Source organism: Sinocyclocheilus rhinocerous, unplaced genomic scaffold, assembly GCF_001515625.1.
Source record: "Sinocyclocheilus rhinocerous isolate Xijiao unplaced genomic scaffold, SAMN03320098_v1.1 scaffold249, whole genome shotgun sequence".
Classification (NCBI taxonomy): Eukaryota; Metazoa; Chordata; class Actinopteri; order Cypriniformes; family Cyprinidae; genus Sinocyclocheilus; species Sinocyclocheilus rhinocerous.
The window spans coordinates 135,383-157,027 of record NW_015666483.1 but is presented as its reverse complement, the minus strand read 5'-3'; the positions used below and the strand labels follow the sequence as shown (position 1 = coordinate 157,027).

The following is a 21,645-nucleotide window of genomic DNA, read 5'->3' as shown; positions in this document are numbered from 1 at the left end:
GGCCAGGCCGTACCACCCCTTCTGCCCCTTGGCTGTCTGATGTTCTCCGCGAGCATCGTTCTAAGCTCAGGGCTGCTGAAAGGGTGTGGCGAAAATCAAAAAATACTACTGACCTTAATGTGTATCAGTCACTCCTCTCTTCCTTCTCTGCTAATGTCTCCACTGCTAAAAGGACATACTCATACTCATAACAAAATTAACAATTCGTCTAACTATCGCATGCCCGCTTTGCTCTCAGTTGTTGAAGCCCTAAGACTGGCAAGAGCGGATTCCAAATCTTTTATTTATCTTGCTGGATCTGTCCGCTGCTTTTGACACGGTTAGCCACCCGATCCTGCTGTCAACACTATTGGCAAAGGGCATCTCAGGAACCACACTCCAGTGGTTTAAGTCTTATCTCTCAGATAGGTCCTTCAAGATATCTTGGAGAGGTGAGGTGTCCAAGTCACAACATCTAACTACTGGGGTGCCTCAGGGCTTAATTCTTGGACCACTTCTCTTCTCTGTCTACATGGCATCGGTTCTGTCATTCAGAAACATGGCTTTTCATATCACTGCTATACTGTTGACACTCAACTCTACCTCTCATTCCATCCTGATGATCGACGATAGCACGCTCGCATCTCAGCTTGTCTAACAGACATTTCTTGCTGGATGAAGGACCATCATGCCCGGTCCTGCAGGTTTGCTTTATTCAACATCAAGAAGATCAGAACCTTTCTTTCGGAACATACTTCACAACTCCTTGTTCAAGCTCTTGTTCTGTCCAGGCTGGACTATTGCAATGCTCTCTTGGCAGGTCTTCCAGCCAGTTCTATCAAATATTTACAATTAATCCAGAACGCGAGAACACAGTAAGATTAATTTTTAACAAGCCAAAAAGAATGCACGTCACACCTCTGTTTATCGATTTGCACTGTCTACCAATAGCTGCTCGCATAAAATTCAAGGCATTAATGTTTGCCTACAAAACCACCACTGGCTCTGCACCCCTTTACCTAAATTCATTACTTCAGACTTATGTGCCCTCTAAAAGCTTGCGTTCTGCAAGTGAATGTCACTTTATTGTGTCATCCCAAAGAGGCACAAAATCACTTTCACTGACTTTTAAATTAAATGTTCCCTCCTGGTGGAATGACCTGCCTAACTCACTCCGAGCAACTGAGTCCTTAGCCATTTTCAATAATCGTCTAAAAAAAAAAACTTGCCCCTTTTAGACTTGCACTCTATTTATTTACTAACTGCTTGTTTTCTTTATAAAAAAAATAACTAACACTTGCTTCTCTAATCTTTTTGTATTCTATCTATTTGTTTTCTTTTTATTTATTATACAATTAACAAAAGCAAAAAAAGGCCTCTAACTGTCACGCCCATTGACTGTTTTGTGTTTGTTTTCCTCCCCCACATGCTCCATGTCCTTGTTTTCCTCCGTGTTTCTCTGTGCCCATTTTGGGTTATGTTCCTGTTCCTAGTGCGTTCATTTGATTCAGCTCTGTCTCATTGAGTTCCGCTTTATGTTGTGAACTTAAGTCTTGTCTTCCCTGAGTTCCTTTGCCCGGTATTGTTCGTCAATACCCTGTGCTACGTGTGCCTTCCTTTGGATGAATAAAGACTTTCTTCACGAATTTCCCCACGTCTCCTTGCTCCTTCGCTCCTTGCTCGTTCACAGTAGCAGCAGATATTGACACTAACACTAGCTTTCTTTATTCTTTTTCTATTCTATCTGTTTTCTTTTTATTTATTATAAGATTTAAAAAAAAAACCTTGCTACGTGTACTGCATTAAGATAACTGAGACTTGTTATAGCACTTGCATATCATTGCTCTTTTGTTGATTTTGATTGCTTCCATTGTCCTCATTTGTAAGTCGCTTTGGATAAAAGCGTCTACTAAATTTCTAAATGTAAATGTAATTAGCCTCACACACAACTCAATAGACTTTTTTTTCTGTTTCTGGCCTTTTTTCTTCAGAAAACCAGATGTTCTCACAACATTATAGAGCATCTACAAAGGAAGCATTTTACACTTATAAACGACAATACATAATTTACATTATAGACATACCTCTAGCTTTTAATATGCAATACAATAGTTGTCAGACTCTATTCTGTGTTTTGTGTTTTGCTGTCAGCAGACAGCCCGCCGGCCGTGGCATTCTCAAGCCCGCCATTTTCCTTGTTCCCTGGATGTTATTAAAATCTACATGTTTGAATTCCACTCCTCGTCTCCTCACTCCTTCGTCTCCGTGCTCCTCACAGTAGCACAACGTGACAATACTACTTTTTATTAAAGAGTTAACTGGAGCATGAATTATTGTTGTAATGATTATGACAGATATCTGTATCGTGCCTAACTGTTACTATGAAAGACTTAATTAAGCAGTTTCATTGTTTTTGTTGACTATTTTCAGCTGTATGCAGATGGCTGGCTTGAATGTTGCTGTTTTTAAAAGCATGATTCTTAGGGAAGACCATCTGCCCAACACTCAAAATCAACCCAGACATGCATGCTGTGTTCATTTATGATCGGTCCCTAAGCATAGAGCAAAATCTTTACCAAGTGTTTGCATAGTACTGTGCCCGAGGGGAGACTTCACAAATGCTTACCATTTTGTGCACTTGCTTTCCTCTAAAAACTCAGAGGCTCATGTGTATAACACTACAAAATAATTTTTAGTGACTATCTTTGTTTTCCAGTTAAAATATATAAAAGCCCATAACACAAGATAAATTCAACTGATAAGAAAGACTACATACAATAATAAAAACTTGTTTCAGAGACTGTATCTTGATTGTGTGTGTTTTGTCTTGTGGCACTGGTAGAAAAACAAGTAATTGCAATAACACAAAATACACTTATATTCAAGATAAATCTCTAAAAATCAATGTAATGTCTTACAAGACCTAATTCTATTCCTACAAGACAAAATCTAAGAAATTAGTGTATTATTATTATTATTATTAATATTATTCTGCATTGAAAAAAAAGTATTAATTAATTAATTAATTCATTCATTCATTCTCCTCTTTTTCATGCCAGGGAAGCCCATTGTTCCTGCAGTCATCTAAGAATGTGTCTGTCAACATCCTCAATGAGAAGAAGCAATTAGTATCTCAACTCATTGCAGGTAAGCACACAAATACAAACACTCTTAGGGTAAGAATCATTTAAAACTCTCATGCAACCTCTTTGTGATAATTACAATTGTCTTGCTCACCACAATTTCGCAGACTATAAATTGGAATGAAGATTTCTCGCCCCATCTGTGGGCGTTTATATTAGCATAGATAGCATGAAATTAAATATTCACTGATCTCAAGAGGCAACAATGGGCCGGTCCGCTCACGGAAGGAAAATTAATCCAGGCAGCTAATGTTAGACTTTATAGGACAGATAGTAAAATGAATATTTATACAGAGTTCAAGTGTTGATAGTCAGGTTGTTAGTCTCATCTCTCTCATGATGTAACCTTTATAACTGTGACTAGAGACTTCATTACAGCGCAGTAATTGCATGTGCATGGATGCATGTACTATTAAGTCCTGGTTAATAACGTACTAGGAAGTCTGTATTTTAATGAAAGTAATTTTGCCTTAAATGGACTAGCTAAGTGACTTTCACTTGAATTACGCTGTTAGAACATCTGTATACAAAACAAAATTAAAGCGTAAGAACAAGCATGTGTTTCATTAGCTGAATTCAAAAGTGTTTTGTGTACAAGCTGGTCAGAAAAAAAGTTATTAGACATTACAAGCTTGTATGTGTCAGATTAGACCAATAGGCGGTAACACTATTAGTTTAAGGTGTCCTTGCTACACATATTACATGTACTTAATGTTACAATAACAATTAATTATGCATAGTTACATGCAAGTAACCCTAAGCCAAACCATTATCCTAACCCTAACCATATAGTAAGTACATATAGTTAATTAATATTACTCAGTACTTAAATGTACAGTATAATTACACTGGTTTTTAGACTGCACACTGAAATGAAATGTTTAAATATATATATATATATTTGGCAGGTTCCCATGGAGTTCATGCAAGAGGCAAAATGCTGGAGGTAAAATCAAGTGCAGGAAAGCTGCTCTTCTCTGCTGACGACCATGAGGTGGTAGTTGGTGCAGAGAGATTACGAGTTATGGGTGAGTGAACAATTAAATTATAACACATTTGAGGGCATTTTTTATGCTCACACAAAGCCTTAGCCCTGTTCCCAAAGAGTTATTTGGCACAGTCTACAAAGAGAAAGTAGCCTGAAATCTTATGTATTTTATTTATTTATTTACTTATTTATTTATTTTTGCTTATGATCCTCACAGGGCTGCTTTTAAGCACAGACTGACGTGAGATATTGTGCAAATTGTGTAACTGACAGAGCAGTGTAATTAAAGCATCTACTAAAATGTAATGAAATATTTGTAATTTATATGTTGGTTGCAAAAATATTTTCATCAGAATACTAAACAGCTACTTTTAAATGACCATCAATGGAAAACAATGCTTTTTGACTCCATCATCGTGTAATTACATCTATCAGAGCAGAAGCTTACTGGACTATAACGTACTAACTCATTGAAACATGGAATATTTCATAATATTGTCTATGATACAGGTTTTCAAACTGGGGCAACAAGGAGGTTTGTGGGGGATAAAATATTTTACAACATGCAAACATGATAGCGCTGTCAAATTTAACCTGTTAACTTAAGATATTAATTCAATGTTTAAAGTAATAATTTATTTTGACACATTTACTGTGCTATGGTGCTAATGTGCTATTGTTGTTTTAAATGAAAAATGTATTCAGTCGATTTGTATTCTATTGCTGTATTGTTAGTAGAAAGTAAACATTTCCCAGATATTGTTTTAACAGTGTTGGCTTTAGTACAGTGACAATATAAAATATTTCAAAAGAACATTATTATTATTATTATTATTATTATTATTATTATGATCATGATCATTATTATTATTATTATTGTTGTTGTTGTTGTTGTTGTTTTAGTAACATATTGGGCCTAATTTGTGAAACACAAGCAGAACGAATTTTTGTGTAAATCGTTCGTAAAGCCGTTCTGACGTAAACTTTAGAATTCATGAAAATGTTCGTATTTTCAAAATGTTTGTTGATACGAAAGAAATGTACACCTGCTCCACGTGTAAATGGTGCGTAAAACTTTCTGTGTTCTTTTTGGCAAACTGATGACATTGAATTTTGATGCACTGCCATAATAATTACAAGTTCATTTGCGCTTGCCCTCTTTTTGAATTTGAATTTTTGAATTTTTAATTTTTTAAAAATTTTTATTTTTTATAATTGTAAAATGCAGCGCTCGTCACTGTCACTATTTACCCAGCCGTAAATAGAGGAGGGGCGGGAGTCGGGACAAATACCTAACGTCTCAGGTTACTTATGTAACCATGGTTCCCTGAGTAGGGAAAGAGACACTGCGTCCTCTAGGGGTCGCTATGGGGAACGCCTCGTCGTGACCCGTGTCTGAAGCATACATTGAAAAAACACCAACAACACATTGGCCGGCGACAGCCCATGACATGACTACCGGTGCGACTATTAGTATAAATAGGCGCCAGGAGAACATGTCATTCACTTCTTCGTCTGAAGCTTGCGCTCGAAGCATGGCAGGAAGCTTAGAGGACGCAGTGTCTCGTTCCCTACTCAGGGAACCATGGTTACATAAGTAACCTGAGACGTTCCCTTTCAAGGGAACTTCGAACTGCATCCTCTAGGGGTCGCTATGGGAAACGCTCACAATGCACGCAAATCGCCCCCTCAAGGACGTCGCGTGCGTGCTCCTCGCCCAAACACAAAACGCAGAGATCGTGTGTGTCATCAGGTGTCAAATAGTGACGACACGGATGCACACATCCTCTAAAGTGCTAGTGCTCGCCATAATAATAGGATAGAGATCGCTCTTACAACGTTCAAATGAACGCTTCAAACAAAACAGTCAGTGAAGACGAAGAAGAGAATGACATGTTCTCCCGGCGCCTATTTATACTAATAGTCGCACCGGTAAAGACGTCATGGGCTGTCGCCGGCCAACGTGTTGTTGGTGTTTTTTCAATGTATGCTTAAGACACGGGTCACGACGAGGCGTTCCCCATAGCGACCCCTAGAGGATGCAGTTCGAAGTTCCCTTGAAAGGGAACCATCCTACTTGTACAACGACTGCCTACAACGATGGAGAAGTCAATATTACTGGTTACTGCTTTATTATATTTAGTAAAATTCTTAAAAATTAGATACTAATAGGCTAATACGCTGCCGCCATTAATATTCCATACCATAGCAACTAAAGCGTTCTCAAGCACCACCAGCTGGTAATTTTAAGAAGAGCGCCTGATATTTTTTCAGCTGGCTAAAAACTTTTTGGTGGTCACACACATTATTGAATATTTATTGTTAGGCATATGGCCTAGTCTTTTTTGCATTTATGCAATATACTGGAGCCAAACCTGAGAAAGTAGACCAGAATATTCCACTGAGTTCCTGGACACGCAATTTGCGTAGCTGTCATTTATAGGCGGGGATTATGCTAGTTGTGAATGAGCGTGCACGAGCACCCTATTACGAATTATTGGAATTCATTAACATACACATGTTTAACTATCAAATCGGACGTTTACGAAGAGTTTGTGAATCTGGAGGAGAGTTTTCGGGAAGGTCTGTTTTGCGTGCAAATTACTCAGAATTTACTCATATATTTATGCAAGTTTCATGAATGAGGCCTATTGTATTTAAAATATACATGTTCCTTAATTGTCCACAAACCCTATTAGAATGTTAAAAGAATGTTGGCACAACCAAAAGGCCCCTCAGTTTCTGGTCACATTTGGCAAGAAAACGTCTCTGTTACGTACATAACCATAGTTCCCTGATGGAGGGAACAGAGACTTTATGTCATGACGACATTAGGGGTCTAACTTGGGAGCCCAATCATCTCTGAGTTTAAGAAAAAACGCCAATGAGAATTGGCTAGTGGATTTTGCATGCTGAGCCACTCCCCGTGCACACGGGTATAAAAGGCGACAGCATGCATCCACTCATTAGGTTTTATGCTGAGGAGCTGAGAACGTGTCCCGGCAACAGCGAATCGTTCAAGGTTGTGACATGGGGACATAACGTCTCCATTCCCTCCATCAGGGAACAAGGGTTACGTTGGGGTATGTAACTGAGATGTTCCCTATCTGTTGGTCACTACGAGTTATGTCGTGACGACATTAGGGTTCTATGGAAAACGCCACAACCTGAACACCGTCACAACCCTGTGGCGCTGCAATTGTTGACAAGCCGTAGCATGTCAAGACAAAGCTACGCTAAGGTCGTAACCTTCCCAAAGCCCCAGCGCAAATTCACTGACCTTGGTACCAAAGGAGACCAAAGGGTGAGTACATCGCTGCTGGAGAAGGCCATGCTGCTGTTCTGTCCACAAAACCTTTTTTGGAAGGGATTTCAACCTTCAGTGAAACATTGCTTCAAATCTTTCCTATTTGTTCTTTCAGCCTGGCAGAACTATGGGGAAGCGAGCCTTAAGGAAAAGGTCACTACGGAGACCACATCCTACAGTTATGGCCAAAAGTTTTGGCAGTGACATACATTTTGTATTTTGCAAAGTTTGCTGCTTCAGTATTTGTAGATTATTTGTCCATATGTTTCTATGGTATACTGAAAACCAATGATAATCATTTCATAAGTTCTAAAGGCTTTTATTGGCTAAAATTATATGAGTCAATATTTACTGGACAGTGTTGACCCTTGTTCTTCATTACCTCTGCAATTCGCTCTAGCATGCTGGATATTAGCTTCTGGGCCAAATCCTGACTGATGGATGATCGATTCTTCACTGTTGGCACAACACAGGACTCATGGTAGCGTACACCTTTTCTTCTCGGAACAATCGATTTTCCAGATGTCCCAAACAGCTGGAAGGGAGCTTCATCAGAGAAAATAACTTTGCACCAGTCTTCTGCTGTCCAATCCTTGTACTTCTAGCAGAATTTCAGTCTGTCTTTGACGTTTTTCTTGGAGAGAAATGGCTTCTTTGCTGCCCTTCTTGACACCAGGCCATTGTCCAAAAGTCTTAGCTTCACTGTGCGTGCAGATGCTTTCACACCAAACTGCTGCCATTCCTGAGCAAGCTCTGCACTGGTGGTGACACGATTCCATAGCTGACTCCTCAGGAGGAGACGGTCCTGGTGCTTGCTGGACACTCTGGGACGTCCTGAAGACTTCTTCACTGCAGTCGAACCTCTCTCCTTGAAGTTCTTGATGATCCGGTAAATGGTTCTTTCAGGTGCAATATTATTTGTAGCAATTTCCTTGCATGTGAGGCCATTTTGTTGCAAATCGATGATGTTTCTTTGGAGTTAACCATTGCTAACAAGAACGCAATGATTGGAAGCGCTTCTTCCCTCCTTTTATAGCACTCAGTCTGCTCCTACAATCTAATTAGTATGATAGTGATTTTACCTGACTAGTACTCATTCACATTTTCACATGTGCCGCTGATATGATTAGTCAATTAATGTTAGCTGGTCATTTTGTGTCAGGATCAAAAAAAACTGTGAAATTTGTTTTGTTTTTGTTTTTTTGCTTTTTGTGAAAAGTTAATTTTTTGGCCAATGAAGCTTTTAACAATTATTTAAAATCCATCTGATCACTCTACACAATAATCTAGAAACAATGTGCATGAACACCACAACAGCTGAAGCTGCAAACTTTGCGTGGGTCTGTCAAGGGAAGACACGGGTTTACCGAGGGAAACCTTACCATGGAAGAATACACATATGGGATTACCCATAGGGAATCAAGCCATATGGACACCTAGCCCAGTACAGGAACTGACCAGGACTCCGGGCATGCTAACACCAGTACTGGGCCTGGCGTCTGACTGCTCCACCAAGACTGACTGCCGGGGGTGCTGGAGGATGCTCAACCAGGATTCGCCAACCGGGGAACTCTACTGGGAGAAGAAAGCCACTCACATCCCCTTGTGAGGGGGAATGGCGCAGCAAGCGTGACACCAAGTCAATTATTTCTGCCAATTACCTGTTACCCAACACACAGGAAGAAACAAGAAACAGCTCTACACGAAGGTTGTAAAAGCTCGCGAAGGTGTTAGGTGTCACCCAGTCCGCAGCTTGACAGATGTCTGCCAGAGAGGCGCCGTGTGCCAGCGCACAGGAGGAGGCAACACTCCGAGTGGAGTGGGCTTTCATCCCCATGGGGCACGGCTCACCTTGGGATTTGTATGCCAAGGCGATGACATCCACTATCCAGAGGGCCAACCTCTGCTTGGAGACAGCCTTCCCTCTCTGCTGACCTCCAAAGCAGACAATGAGCTGCTCAGATCTTCTGAAGCTCTGGGTGCGGTCCACATATACAGGTGCATCTCAATAAATTCTTTTCCATGACATTCTAATTTATTGAGATGCACCTGTATGTGTAACGCTCTTACGGGACACAGCAATGCCAAGGCGGATCTGCCTCCTCCAGGGACAGTGGTTCACCACCTGATCTCAGAAAGGAGTGGTGGGAACCTTGGGCACGTATCCAGGCCGGGGTCTCAGGACAACGTAAGAGCAGGCCGGCCCGAACACAAGGCACTCTTCACTTAGTGAGTTAGTGTGTTAGCGAGGCCAGCAGGGGGTGCTCACCCTGTGGTCTGTGTGGGTCCTAACACCCTAGTGTAGTGACGGGGACACTAAACTGACAAAAAGCACTGTCTTTCGGATGAGATGTTAAACCGAGGTCCTGACTCTCTGTGGTCATTAAAAATCCCAGAATGTCCTTCGAAAAAGAGTAGGGGTGTAACCCCGGCATCCTGGCCAAATTCACCCATTGGCCTCTGACCATCATGGCCTCCTAACCATCCCCATATCTGCTGATTGGCTTCTTCACTCTGTCTCCTCTCCACCAATAAGCTGGTGTGTGGTGGGCGTTCTGGCGCAATATGGCTGCCACTGCATCATCCAGGTGGATGCTGCACACTGGTGGTGGTTGAGGAGATTCTCTCCTTCTATGTAAAGCGCTTTGAGTGCCCAGAAAAGTGCTATATAAATGTAAGGAATTAAAAATGTAAGGAATAATTAACTTACCGAAAATGCTTGGAGGCCCCCGACCCTCTTGATGGAAGTGAGCGCGATCAGGAGAGCTGTCTTAAGAGACAGGAACTTCAGCTCAACTGAATCCAGAGGCTCAAAGGGACCACTCTGAAGTCCAGCCAGGACAACAGAGAGATTCCAGGAGGCTATCAGGGGTGTCCTAGGAGGGTTCAACCTTCTGGCACCCCTCATAAACCTAACGATCAGGTCATGCTTCCCCAGGGACCGGCCGTCCACTGCATCGTGATCTGCTGCAATAGCAGCAACATACACTTTCAAGGTGGAGGGTGACAGCCTACACTTCAATCTTTCTTGCAGGAAAGAAAGCACGACTCTAATCGAGCATCTCCGGGGGTCTTCTCAGTGAGAAGAACACCAATTTGTGAACAGTCCACTTCAAAGCATAGGCCTGCCTTGTAGAGGGAGCTCTAGCCTGAGTGTCTGCCGCGTCCCGTCTAAGAAGCCACACGGTGCCATATGGTGCCCAGTAGGGTTGGGTATCGTTTGAATTTTATCAATTCCGATTCCAAATCTGCTTTTCGATTCCGATTCTTTTCGATTCCCAGTTTCGATTCTAATGTGATTAAATAAATCTCTTTTTTGCAAACCATTTATTGGAGCTCAATAACATGAACAAAAATCAACAGGCTACATAAAAACTGGACTCTTTAAGAGCTGTTTGTGTGCAAAATAGAACTGCATGATTCTGAATAAATGTAGCTTTTTTTTTCTTGTTTTTTCCCCAATGGAAGTTGTGGTTCTCTCATGATTCTGAAGAAAAAACATTAGACAACTAAACAAAATCACATGTAATTTATGAATTAATGATTAAATGACTCACTCAAGATGTACTTGTTTCATTACTGGATGAATCAGCGTTCTTGAATGAATCTCTTGTATGATTCAAAGACAAATAAATTTTAACAGCCCCTTTTCGCCACCTACTGTTGTAACAGTGTAATCGCTAAATCTTAATTTGAAGTGTCAAATTACTTTCAAAAGGTGATTTACTCTATTTTAGTCGCAACCATACACATCGCACACACAGTTTATATCTGAATTATAAGCTTTTATCCCATTACTTCTGTGATTTGAATGTTTGTAACTCAGAAATAATGATACTGTGTATCATTATTGTTTCATTCATGACAGACAGTTGCTCTCTTTAGGTCAACGGCAGTGCGAAAGCAGATTTAAATGTTCAAAACACACTGGTGTGATCGTACCTTGCACGGACGAACCAAGTGATCACAACATTGATCGCACAAGTCAAAGGCTGAGGAATGAAACAGACGAATCATTGTAATTTAGAAATAGAATCACGTTGGTGTTTGAATCGTGTTTGCGATCTTTAATGATCTATTAAATTAAAGTGATTTGTCATGTTGGTGGTGACACCTCTCTTACAACATGTTTAGCTATCACAGATATTATACTTAGCTTTTTTGGCTTCTGATCGCAAATTTAGCCACACTTTGCAGTGCTTAGATTAGAAAGCAAGGTCATGGCAGATCGCTAGGTCCGGTCCTCACAGATGAAGAAAAAAACTGCAAAGGAATTGATAGGCGGAATCGAAATTTTTATTTGACAACAAGTATTCGATTCCTGACTTTAAGTATCCGATTCTGGAATCGGAATCGATTTTCGATTCCCAACCCTAGTGTCCAGCCCCTGAGAAAGAAGGTCCTTCCTCAAGGGGATGCGCCAGGGAGGTGCGGTCACAAGGAGCATGAGTTCCGAAAACCAGGTCCGGGTGGGTCAGTAAGGCGCAACCAACAGGACCTGTTTCTCATCCTCCCTGACCTTGCACAGTGTCTGTGCGAGCAGGCTCACTGGGGGAAACTCATACTTGCGTAGAGCCCGGGGCCATCTGTGTGCCAGTGCATCCGTGCCCAGGGGGGCCTGGGACAGAGAATAGTACAACTGGCAGTGGGAGGACTCGTGGGAAGCAAACTTGTCCACCTGAGCTTCTCCGATTCGACTCCAAATTAGTTGGACTGTCTGGGGATGGAGTCGCTATTCTCCAGGGAAAGTGAGCTGTCGTGAGAGCGCGTTGGCCACACGATTGAGCTCCTCTGGAATGTGGACGGCACGCAGCGACTTAAGCCACGTCTGACTCCAGAGGAGGAGATGGCAGGCGAGTTGGGACATGGGGCGTGATCGTAGACTGCCCTGTCGGTTGATGTACGAAACAGCCGCAGTGTTGTCCGTGCGTACCAACATGTTTTTGTCCCGCAGCGGCGGCGGGAACTGCCGCAAGGCTAGATGCACTACCAGCAACTCCAGACAGTTGATGTGCCAAAGCAGTCGAGGTCCTGTCCAGGAACCCGTCTGTCGTGACAACAACATGCCGGGACACTTGTTCTAAGGGCACCCCGGCCCATAGAAAAACAAGGCCCAACCAGGGGCTGAATAGGCGGCGACACATCGGTGTGATGGGGACACGATGTGTACCATGGCGCCATGCCCATCTCGGGACTCGGGAGTGTAACCAGTGCTGAAGTGGTCTCATATGAAGCAATCCGAGCGGCGTGACTGCGGATGCCATATGCCCCAGGAGCCTCAATTTCAGTGGGACCACTGTTCTGCCTCTGAAGGAACTCAGGCAGTTCAGCACCAACTGGGCATGTTCGTTAGTGAGACGTGCCGTCATACTCACCGAGTCTAACTCCATACCGAGAGATTCTCTGCACAGGGGAGAGCTTGCTTTTCTCTCGGTTGACCTGAAGCCCCAACTGACAGAGGTGCTGAAGCAGCAGGTCCCCGTGTTCGCACAACTCATCTCGCGACCGGGCCATGATGAACCAGTCATCGAGATAGTTGAGGATCCTGATGCCCACTTCCTATAGTGGGGCAAGGGCACCCTCTGTGACTTTCGTGAAGACACGGGGGACAGGGAGAGCCTGAAGGGGAGGACCTTGTACTGCCATGCCTGACACTCGAACGCAAACCATAGGAACAGTCTGTGACGAGGAGAAGGATCGAGACATGAAAGTACTCGTCATTCAGGTCGATAGCTGCAAACCAATCCTGGGCTTGAACGCATTTGATAATACGTTTCTGCGTCAACATCTTGAACGGGAGCTTGTGAAAGGCTCGATTCAAGACTCGCAGATCCAAGATATGTCGAAAGCCACCGCTTTTCTTGGGTACGATGAAGTAATGGCTGTAAAACCCCTTCCTCATCTCGGCTGGAGGGACCGGCTTGATTGCATCTCCTCGCGTCAGACAGAGGCATCTCGGACTGCCACCAAAGTCTCGAGAACGCCATATGCCAGAATGCCAGAACTTGGGAGGTTGCCTGGCGAACTGGATAGCGTAGCCGAGTTGAACCGTCCGAATGAGCCAGCAGGCACCAAACTCCGTGCGAGTGGCACCAAAGGGACAGTCGATGTACCCGCAGTAGTGCAGTGATGGGGAGCTGTGCAGTGATGGGGAGTTGGGTGGCCCAGAAGGCATCGCGTTCTGAGTCATCACAGCAAAACTCCCCGTGTCCCCAGAGGGACTGGCCAGAGACGCGTGGAGAGGCGTTGCGTCTCCGAACCGCGATCTCTTGGCCACTGGCAATAGGGGCTGTCGTGGGTGAGAGTGAGGAAGCGGTGTGTTGTGGTTACCGCTGGCTCAATGGCGGAACAGAAAGAATAGGAAACAAAAGATTCTCCGCCCGGCCCTCCTCTAGGGGGAAAGAGCGGCACTGTCCTCGCCACCTCCTGAAGAGCAGTCTCCAACATCTCCGGGTTGCCCGTGTCAGGGCCGCTTCGTTGTCTTCTTGGAGGACTTAGTGGCCGGGTGCAACACGGGAGGCGCCGCTCTCCTGTGTGGGCTCGAGCATACACTGTAAAAAAACATGGACGTAGGTCCGTGACGTCACCCGTAGGTTTCTGAAGTGCATTTTTGAAGCCTAAATTGGGCGGAGTGGGCCGTCGCCACCTTGGCAGCGCGTCACCGCGCATCACTCTCGAATAATCAAAAATGGGCAAAGAGGTGGGGCGTGGGTGGAGATGGATGCTGAAACCACGCCCACCTAGCTCCACAGTGGTGACAGCAGCGGCAATCCACCTGTCACTCAAGTGGCCACGCCCTTAATTATGCAGAATTTTAAGGCTTAATATAATTTAAACGGATGAGTTATAAAAAAAAAAATTCACCGCCTCACAGTTGTCATGAAGGACAAAATTAGCTATATAGACCAAAGCCACTTTTTATGCGAGGCTGTAAACATTTATTTTTCTGCTGTAAAGATGGGCATTCTATGGGATTGACTCCCTTTTGGAGCCAGTATTTAGCGGCCAGTCGATGAATTGCAGTTTATGTCACTTCCGTGTTGGTTTCAAGAGAGAGACCGGAAGGTTGCCGCTTGGGCTTGATGCACTGGCCTCGATGGTGTCTCAGTGCGGGTCCGGAGCCGGAGTGGAGGATGCAGGAGGGTGCCCACGGTGACAAGCAGGCTGAGACACCCGTGATGGAACGTGGCAGCTGGAGGATCACGTCGGGGCAAGATGTGTTGAATGGCCTCAGTCTGCTTTTGTACTGCCGAGAACTGCTGGGCAAAGTCCTCGACAGTGTCGCCGAACAGGCCAGCCTGGGAGATGGGAGCATCAAGAAAGCGTACTTTGTCAATGTCTCTCATCTTGGCCAGGTTGAGCCAGAGATGGCGCTTCTGGACCACCAGAGTGGACATCGCCTTCCCGAGGGACCCGTGACTTTCGTCGCCCGGAGGGCAAAGTCAGTCACCGTGCGCAGCTCCTGCATCAACCTCGGGTCGGTGCTACCCTCGTGCATTTGTTTAAGTGCCTTGGCTTGGTGTACTTGCAGGATCGCCATGGCATGCAGGGCAGAGGCAGCTTGGCCCGCAGCACCGTAAGCTTTGGCAGCGAGAGCCGCCGACAGCTTACAGGCTTTGGAGGGGAGACACGGGCGATTCCTCCAAGTGGCGGCGTTTTCTGGGCACAGGTGCACCGCACTCGCTCTCTCCACCTGGGGAATGTCTACGTACCCCCTGGCTGCCCCGCCATCGAGGGTAGTGAGGACGGAAGAGGGAGACGAGCAGCTTCTGGCCGTAAAAGGGGCCGTCCATGACTTCGTCACCTCTTCATGCACCTCTGGGAAGAAAGGAACCGGAGCAGAATGCGGTTGAACCAATCATCCAGCCATGAGCGCTCAGGCTGCCCAGGCAAGCATTGCCGACAGCTCTGGGTCCAAATCGGCAGTGGCGACAACACCCGAGGGGGGCAGCCCAGCCGAACCTTCATCCTCAGAAACAGATAGCCCATCCCCCGATGCTGTGATCGACATATGATCCTCTGGTGGCCCACCGAATGACACTCTGGGACCGCCGTGAGACGGCCAAGCAGAACCACTCGGCAGCCGCACAGGACATGCGCTGTGGGAGGAGTGAGCGGTCCGTGGGGCGCAGCCCAGCGGAGAAGCTCTCACTGTAACCCTCAAATCTCCCAGAGTACTAACCGGCGGTCGTCTGCTCGTAGCAGAGAAACCAGGGCAGGTAGTAACAGAGGGGTCTGCTCCACTGCCCTTGAGGAGAGAGAGACGCAATCGCAGTGATGCCATGGTCATACGCCCACAATAGACGCATGACTCATCCACGAGCGCCGCTTCAGCATGTTGGAGGGCCAGACACTGAAGACAGTGATCGTGGCCGTCGACAGAGGACAGAAAATGACGCATCAAGCAGGACATGGACGAAATGGCATCTTGAAAAAGACGCAAATTGTCTATGATTTGCTCTTTTAGAGGAAACTTGCTCTTTTAGCCAGGGGAATCGCTGCTGACAGGGACACCGCTGTAACGCACCATAACACCGACCAGGAACAGCCTTCCGAACACAAAGATGAATGGCTTTGTAGTGAGTATAAAACATCAACTACTCGACTCCGAAGCAAAAACCTAATGAGTGGATGCACACTGTCGCCTTATATACCTGTGTGCACGGAGAGTGGCTCAGTATGCAAAATCCACTAGCCAATTCTCATTTGCGTTTTCTCTTAAACTCAGAGATGATTGGGCTCCCAAGTTAGACCCCTAATGTCATCACGACATAACTCGTAGTGACCGACAGATAGGGAACAAGAAGCACTTGGCAGTGATTTCCAACATTAAACCCCAGATGGTGAGAATATATATTTATGTTTTTTTTTTTTTAAGTGAAGAGAATATTTATTTTTCAAGGTTGATTTGTGCTGTATTTGATCACGGCGCTGTGTCTCAGGGATAGCACTAAACTTTTTTTAAAGTGATTACTCAAGCCTGTGTAGATCCATTTTTTCCCCCCGATGATTTTCCCTAAGCCACAGTTCATTACCTTACATCCACTCTAGCTCAGCACGGAGTGCAGTGAAAACAGGGGTATTTAGAATCGGATGTTTCTTTTTCGGATTTTATCTCAAGTGTTACTGGAATGATGCCAGGCATCTGAATTATTGTGAAGGCATTTGGTGGACCAAACAGTGACGATGTGCAAGTTTTAAGGTCAGGCAAATCTTGTTACTCTAATGCTTAGATAAATGCCAAATAAATGCTCTTCTTTTACGAGTCTGTAGCGTAGAATCAATCCTGAGAGCTTCTGTCATGTAATAGGACTACGCTTTAATGTCATGACAGCTGAGAGTGAGTCTAGGGTAAACACAACTTCAGCTGCCATCAAAACACATCTGATCAACTTGGAATGTAACTTTATTACTCAGAACGCTTGTCAGTCCAAGCAAGATTTTTAAGGACCAATATTCCTCTAATATTTGTTCTTGCATTCTTTCTGTTGAGCAAATCCTTTAAGAACGTGTTTCATACAGTGACTTCAATAAACCTATTATTTCAGATTTTAATTACATGTTAATACTTTTAGGGCATAGTTGATACTACCACCCTCATATCGTAATGAATAAAAATCATAAAATAAAAAGAGATTTAATCAAATGTTTTGCATAGTTTTTTTGTTATTTCTTAGAAAGCAAATATTTTAACAAAACTGCATTACTGCTTATTCGTATTTTAAAACTGAATTTTCATCCAGAAAATCAAAGTCACGTGGTCCAACCATCATATAGAGGACTGGAGACCCTCATGAGTCAGTAAGTCTTATAAAATAATATATCATTTGATTGGCGAGAGAGAGAGATAGAGAGAGAGAGAGAGAGAGAGAGAGTGAGACAGAGAGAGAGAGAGAGATAGATAGATAGATAGATAGATAGATAGATAGATAGATAGATTGATAGACAGACATTCTGTTGCTGTAAAGTTCCTTTGTGAAACTTAAAAAGGTTCTGCTATGCTATGTAGTCCTTTTGCTTCTAATTGGAGGCTTTATTTTTTATTTTACATAAAACATTCTTAAAATATTTCCAACCTTAAAATCTTTCAGGACATAAAAAAAAACTCTCACTGAAAAACTTTTATTTTCATTCACTCATTTTTCTTTCATGCACTTGTATTGCAGAGGAGAATCATTCCCAGCTGGAGACATTCGATTATAGTATTTTGCAACTCTTTTAAGATAAGCAGTGCTTTATCTGATGAGAGCCTGCCATAGTATCAGTGTCAGCTCCGATATAAAAGAATACAGAGCAAGGAAGGGAATTCAAAATGTCTCACAAGGGGTGGGGGAGCTGCGAAATTCAGTTTGCATTTTGTTCAGCTCCACAGGAACAGCAATAAGAGCAAATTACGACAAACCCTGTAACATCTGCTCAGGCTCGCTGCTTTATTTCAGTATGAGCGCAAACATGGAACTGGAAAGAACTTGACTATTTTACTGAGACAGTGTATGTTTGTTTGTTTGTTTATTTATTTATTTATCGCTTGCTTGCTTGCTTTTAAATTAGACAAAATTCAGGAAACTTTCACCTAACCCAGAACACTTAAATGCCAAGCATTTGAATGTACTAATGAAAGGCTGCAATAATTTACACGGAGACCAATATGAGAGAGTTATTTATATCTAAAACAGTAATACAGCATTTGCACTGATGTTTCCCCTGGAGCATTATATTAGTCTGAGCTGAATGTTATTCTTCATTAATTTTAACAATCAGATGTGAACGGGGAAATCAATTTGCCTGGGTACCAAAGTCACTCCCAAGAGATGCTATGTCCAGCTTTGAGTCTCATAATGTTTTAGTAATTAGGCAATATTACATTAAAATGTTAGATGGTTTTAAATAATGGCCTTATGTAGCCATTTGTTTATTCCAATTTTTCATATAATCTTTTATTTTATGGTTTGTGAGGGTGTAAATAAATATTAAGGTTGAGACTCATAAACAAATGCAAATTTAACCAGAGCAGAGAAATAATATGGCATCAAAGTAGGAATAAAGTGTCTGTTTAAACTGTATTCACAGCCAGAAATCTGCTGACGTCTTTTTTAAAGATTTTCCAAACTGATTTTAAGGGAAATTTGTGGAATTGATTAGTAATGTGTTAATCAACCAAAATTTTTAACACAAGAAATGAATGTGTAGAACTTGTAAATGTTGGGAATTCTGCAACATTGAGCTTTCTACAACGTTCACTCTTAGTTCATCCTTACTTGCCTTTTACTGTAGCTTTCACCTGCCAGCAATGATAAGTAATTCATTTTTGGATCTTCAGGCACTGTATCACTTTAGTACAGGAATACATTTAATCAAACAAAGCACAGACTGCAAAACATTTTACCAGCATGATCTGTCAGACTTGAAACCACTGACATTTACCCCAGTTCCTTATCCCAGAGTCCTACTGGAGAATGACTGGAAAACATAAGTGACATTGAGAACCTGAGATGAGACATAACAGTGCTTCACTGTTATAATCTAAACAAGCTGTGACAGGGAATTTGCTGAATGTGTCATATTGTGCTTGTAGTGCTTCCTCTCACCAGTACTTTCACAGTTAGCAGCAGTCCACAGGATAATGATATTAGCACTCAGAATCTTTGCCCTAATTGTAATTAACATGCACTCCTCAATTATATACTCGCAGCAGTGGAAGTTGTTTTCTAGCAAATTTGTTATTGTAATGTATTTCAGTTTACTTTATTTTTATTTAAGTATTTTGTTAATTTTGTGTCTTGCAAAATAAATAAATAAAATAAGAATAATAATCAGTATTTGTCTTGTTTTTCAGTGACATTTTCATTGAAACATTTAAAACAGCATAACATTACAAAATAAAATTGCTATGTATTATTTAAAGAAAATTAAATTAACAGGACTTTGCCTGTAATTAAAGCTGCAAATTGAATCTATAGGCTTGTTCAATTTGCTCCTTCTCTAAGGGCTTTAATCAACGCATTTGTTGGGATGAAAGAGATTAACAGTCTGTGAAATGTGGTACATGAGATTCCTTTAAAGAGGAAATATGGCCCCCACATTTCACTGTTTTATCATGGCTGAATGTGAAATTTGCTGTGCTGAGTGACCATTGGAATTCTATCAGATGACCATGGTAAGCAAATGATAAAGAGTCTATAAAAGCAGGCAAATTATGGTTAAGACTCTGCTGGACCAACACATATAGACTGAGAAACCAGTGAAATAATTCAGCTTGTCAGTAAAATCAGATTTTCACACTGAGCACAGAATATTGGTGCTGTGTCTCACTTCATGTCTTGTTAAACCTCATGGCATTATGAGCACACAAGCACACCAAATATCATTATTGCAATTTTAGGATATTTAAAATGGGTTTTGATGTGTATGGATCTTTTTTTATTATATTTTCTTGGAAATTTCCATAGGAACTGTATTAGCTGAGAGATCATTTAGCCTTATAACAATCAAATTCTTTGAGAGATACGATGTAAAGTTGGGTAAAGAGTAAAGAGGTACATTTAACTACATTGAACTATGTTAGCATACATGCATATCAGAATGTTCAGACCAAATTACAAATGATGTGATAAACTTGATAAAAGTTAACAGTAGTTCTACTATTTTCAGAACCATGTTGCAATAATCAAAAGTTGTCTTTCATATCTTAGTTTGTAAAAAGTCAGATTCGTTTAGAAAGTCAAATTTGTTTGCACAGTTCATTTGAATAAATTATTCTCCATTTAAATAAATGTTTCTTGTCATTGAAGTATATACTTTTTTAAGTGAAATGTATGATTGAATGATGTTTATTGCCATTTTCAACTCAGCAATATAAATTTGTTTTCTAGTTTTGTTTATGTTCAATTAATTTATGTCCTTATTGCTTTTGTGCCAAATAAATGCTCTAATTGAAGAATTAAATAATATTTTATGTGACCCATGTACTCACATCCACATAAACGTCTCTGTAAAAAAAAAAATTCTCTCCCGGAGGCTGTTCTTTTGGCCAAATACACATACTCACATAGTCCAGAACTTCATGCTCACTGTAGCAATGACTAATGGCCCTACTGCAGATGATGTTATCTCCCTAACAGAAGGTCTGTTCACCGAAGCTCATGTGCAACGTTGAATGTGTGTGTTTGAGGTTGCAGCATTATATTGTAGAAGATCGGAAATTAATTGTATAAACATACTGCAAAAAGAAAAAGAAAAGAAAAAGAAAAAACACATTAAAAATAAGATTAAAAAGGTGTATTCTGGTTATTCCTCCAGCAGAAACTTGAGCAGCGTGCCGACACCGGCAATGCTGACAATCACGTTGCTCACATAATGGACATTAAAATGGAAGATTACACACATAGTGTAGGGTATTGTGGAACGCTAAATAAACCATTTGAAATACTGATGTTGATTGTCAAATTTAATTAAATTAGTTAAATTTTCTAATCAAACGGTTCACAATAATGCAAGCAGAAATTTGATTGTTAAACCCATTATAAATCAATGACAAAGTCTAAACTGGATGCAGTATACAGTTGCCAGTACGGATTTATTTTTATGGCCAATCCTTGACAGAGGATTATATGTTTGTTCTGAGCATTTATCAGCAGTTTTGTAAATGAGTCACAGTGTAATGGAGTGTTTGCAAATAAACTTTTGAAAGATGAATCATCTAACTACTTGGATCTGACAGCACAGCAGCTACATTGCAAACTGCAAGTGGATGATTTCACAAAGATTTAGGTCAATGGTTTTATATGGATGTTTTCAAAACACCGTGGCCGGAGAAATCGTAATAGTGATTGTTAAAACATAATTAAAATATAAACTTAGCAATGTGAGTTATGTAATCAGATTGCTTTTTCAAGTAAGTAGTAAGTAACTAATAGAAAATAAATAGAATAAACCAGGGGTGTATTCCAGAAAGCACGGTTAACTTACCATCTGTTAAACCCTGAACTCTCGGTTGATTAACCCCAAACCTTGCTTACTCGAGGTATGTGGTTCCAAAAACGCGTCCGGGAGTAAGTTCATTCAACACAGAGTATGTTCCGGATTAAGACTCAAGACATTCTCAACAGAGCGACGAATCGCTATGGAAACGGACGCTAAGAAAAAGCGTGCCATGCTGTTTCTTTCTTTTGTTCAATGGTCATTTACATGCTTAGAGCATATCGCCACCTAATTGATGGTTGTGCAAT

The 21,645-nt window shown here is 42.1% G+C and overlaps 1 protein-coding gene across 1 annotated transcript in view; it reads left to right on the top strand.

Moving 5' to 3' along the window:
• Positions 1-21,645, top strand: part of LOC107732320 (delta-sarcoglycan-like) — a 102,655-nt gene that overhangs the window by 5,114 nt on the left and 75,896 nt on the right. The window contains exons 2-3 of the mRNA XM_016543603.1: positions 3,039-3,126; positions 4,031-4,150. Of these exons, the coding sequence (XP_016399089.1) occupies positions 4,060-4,150 (91 nt within the window). The 5' untranslated portion in view covers positions 3,039-3,126; positions 4,031-4,059. The remainder of the gene's footprint in view (positions 1-3,038; positions 3,127-4,030; positions 4,151-21,645) is intronic.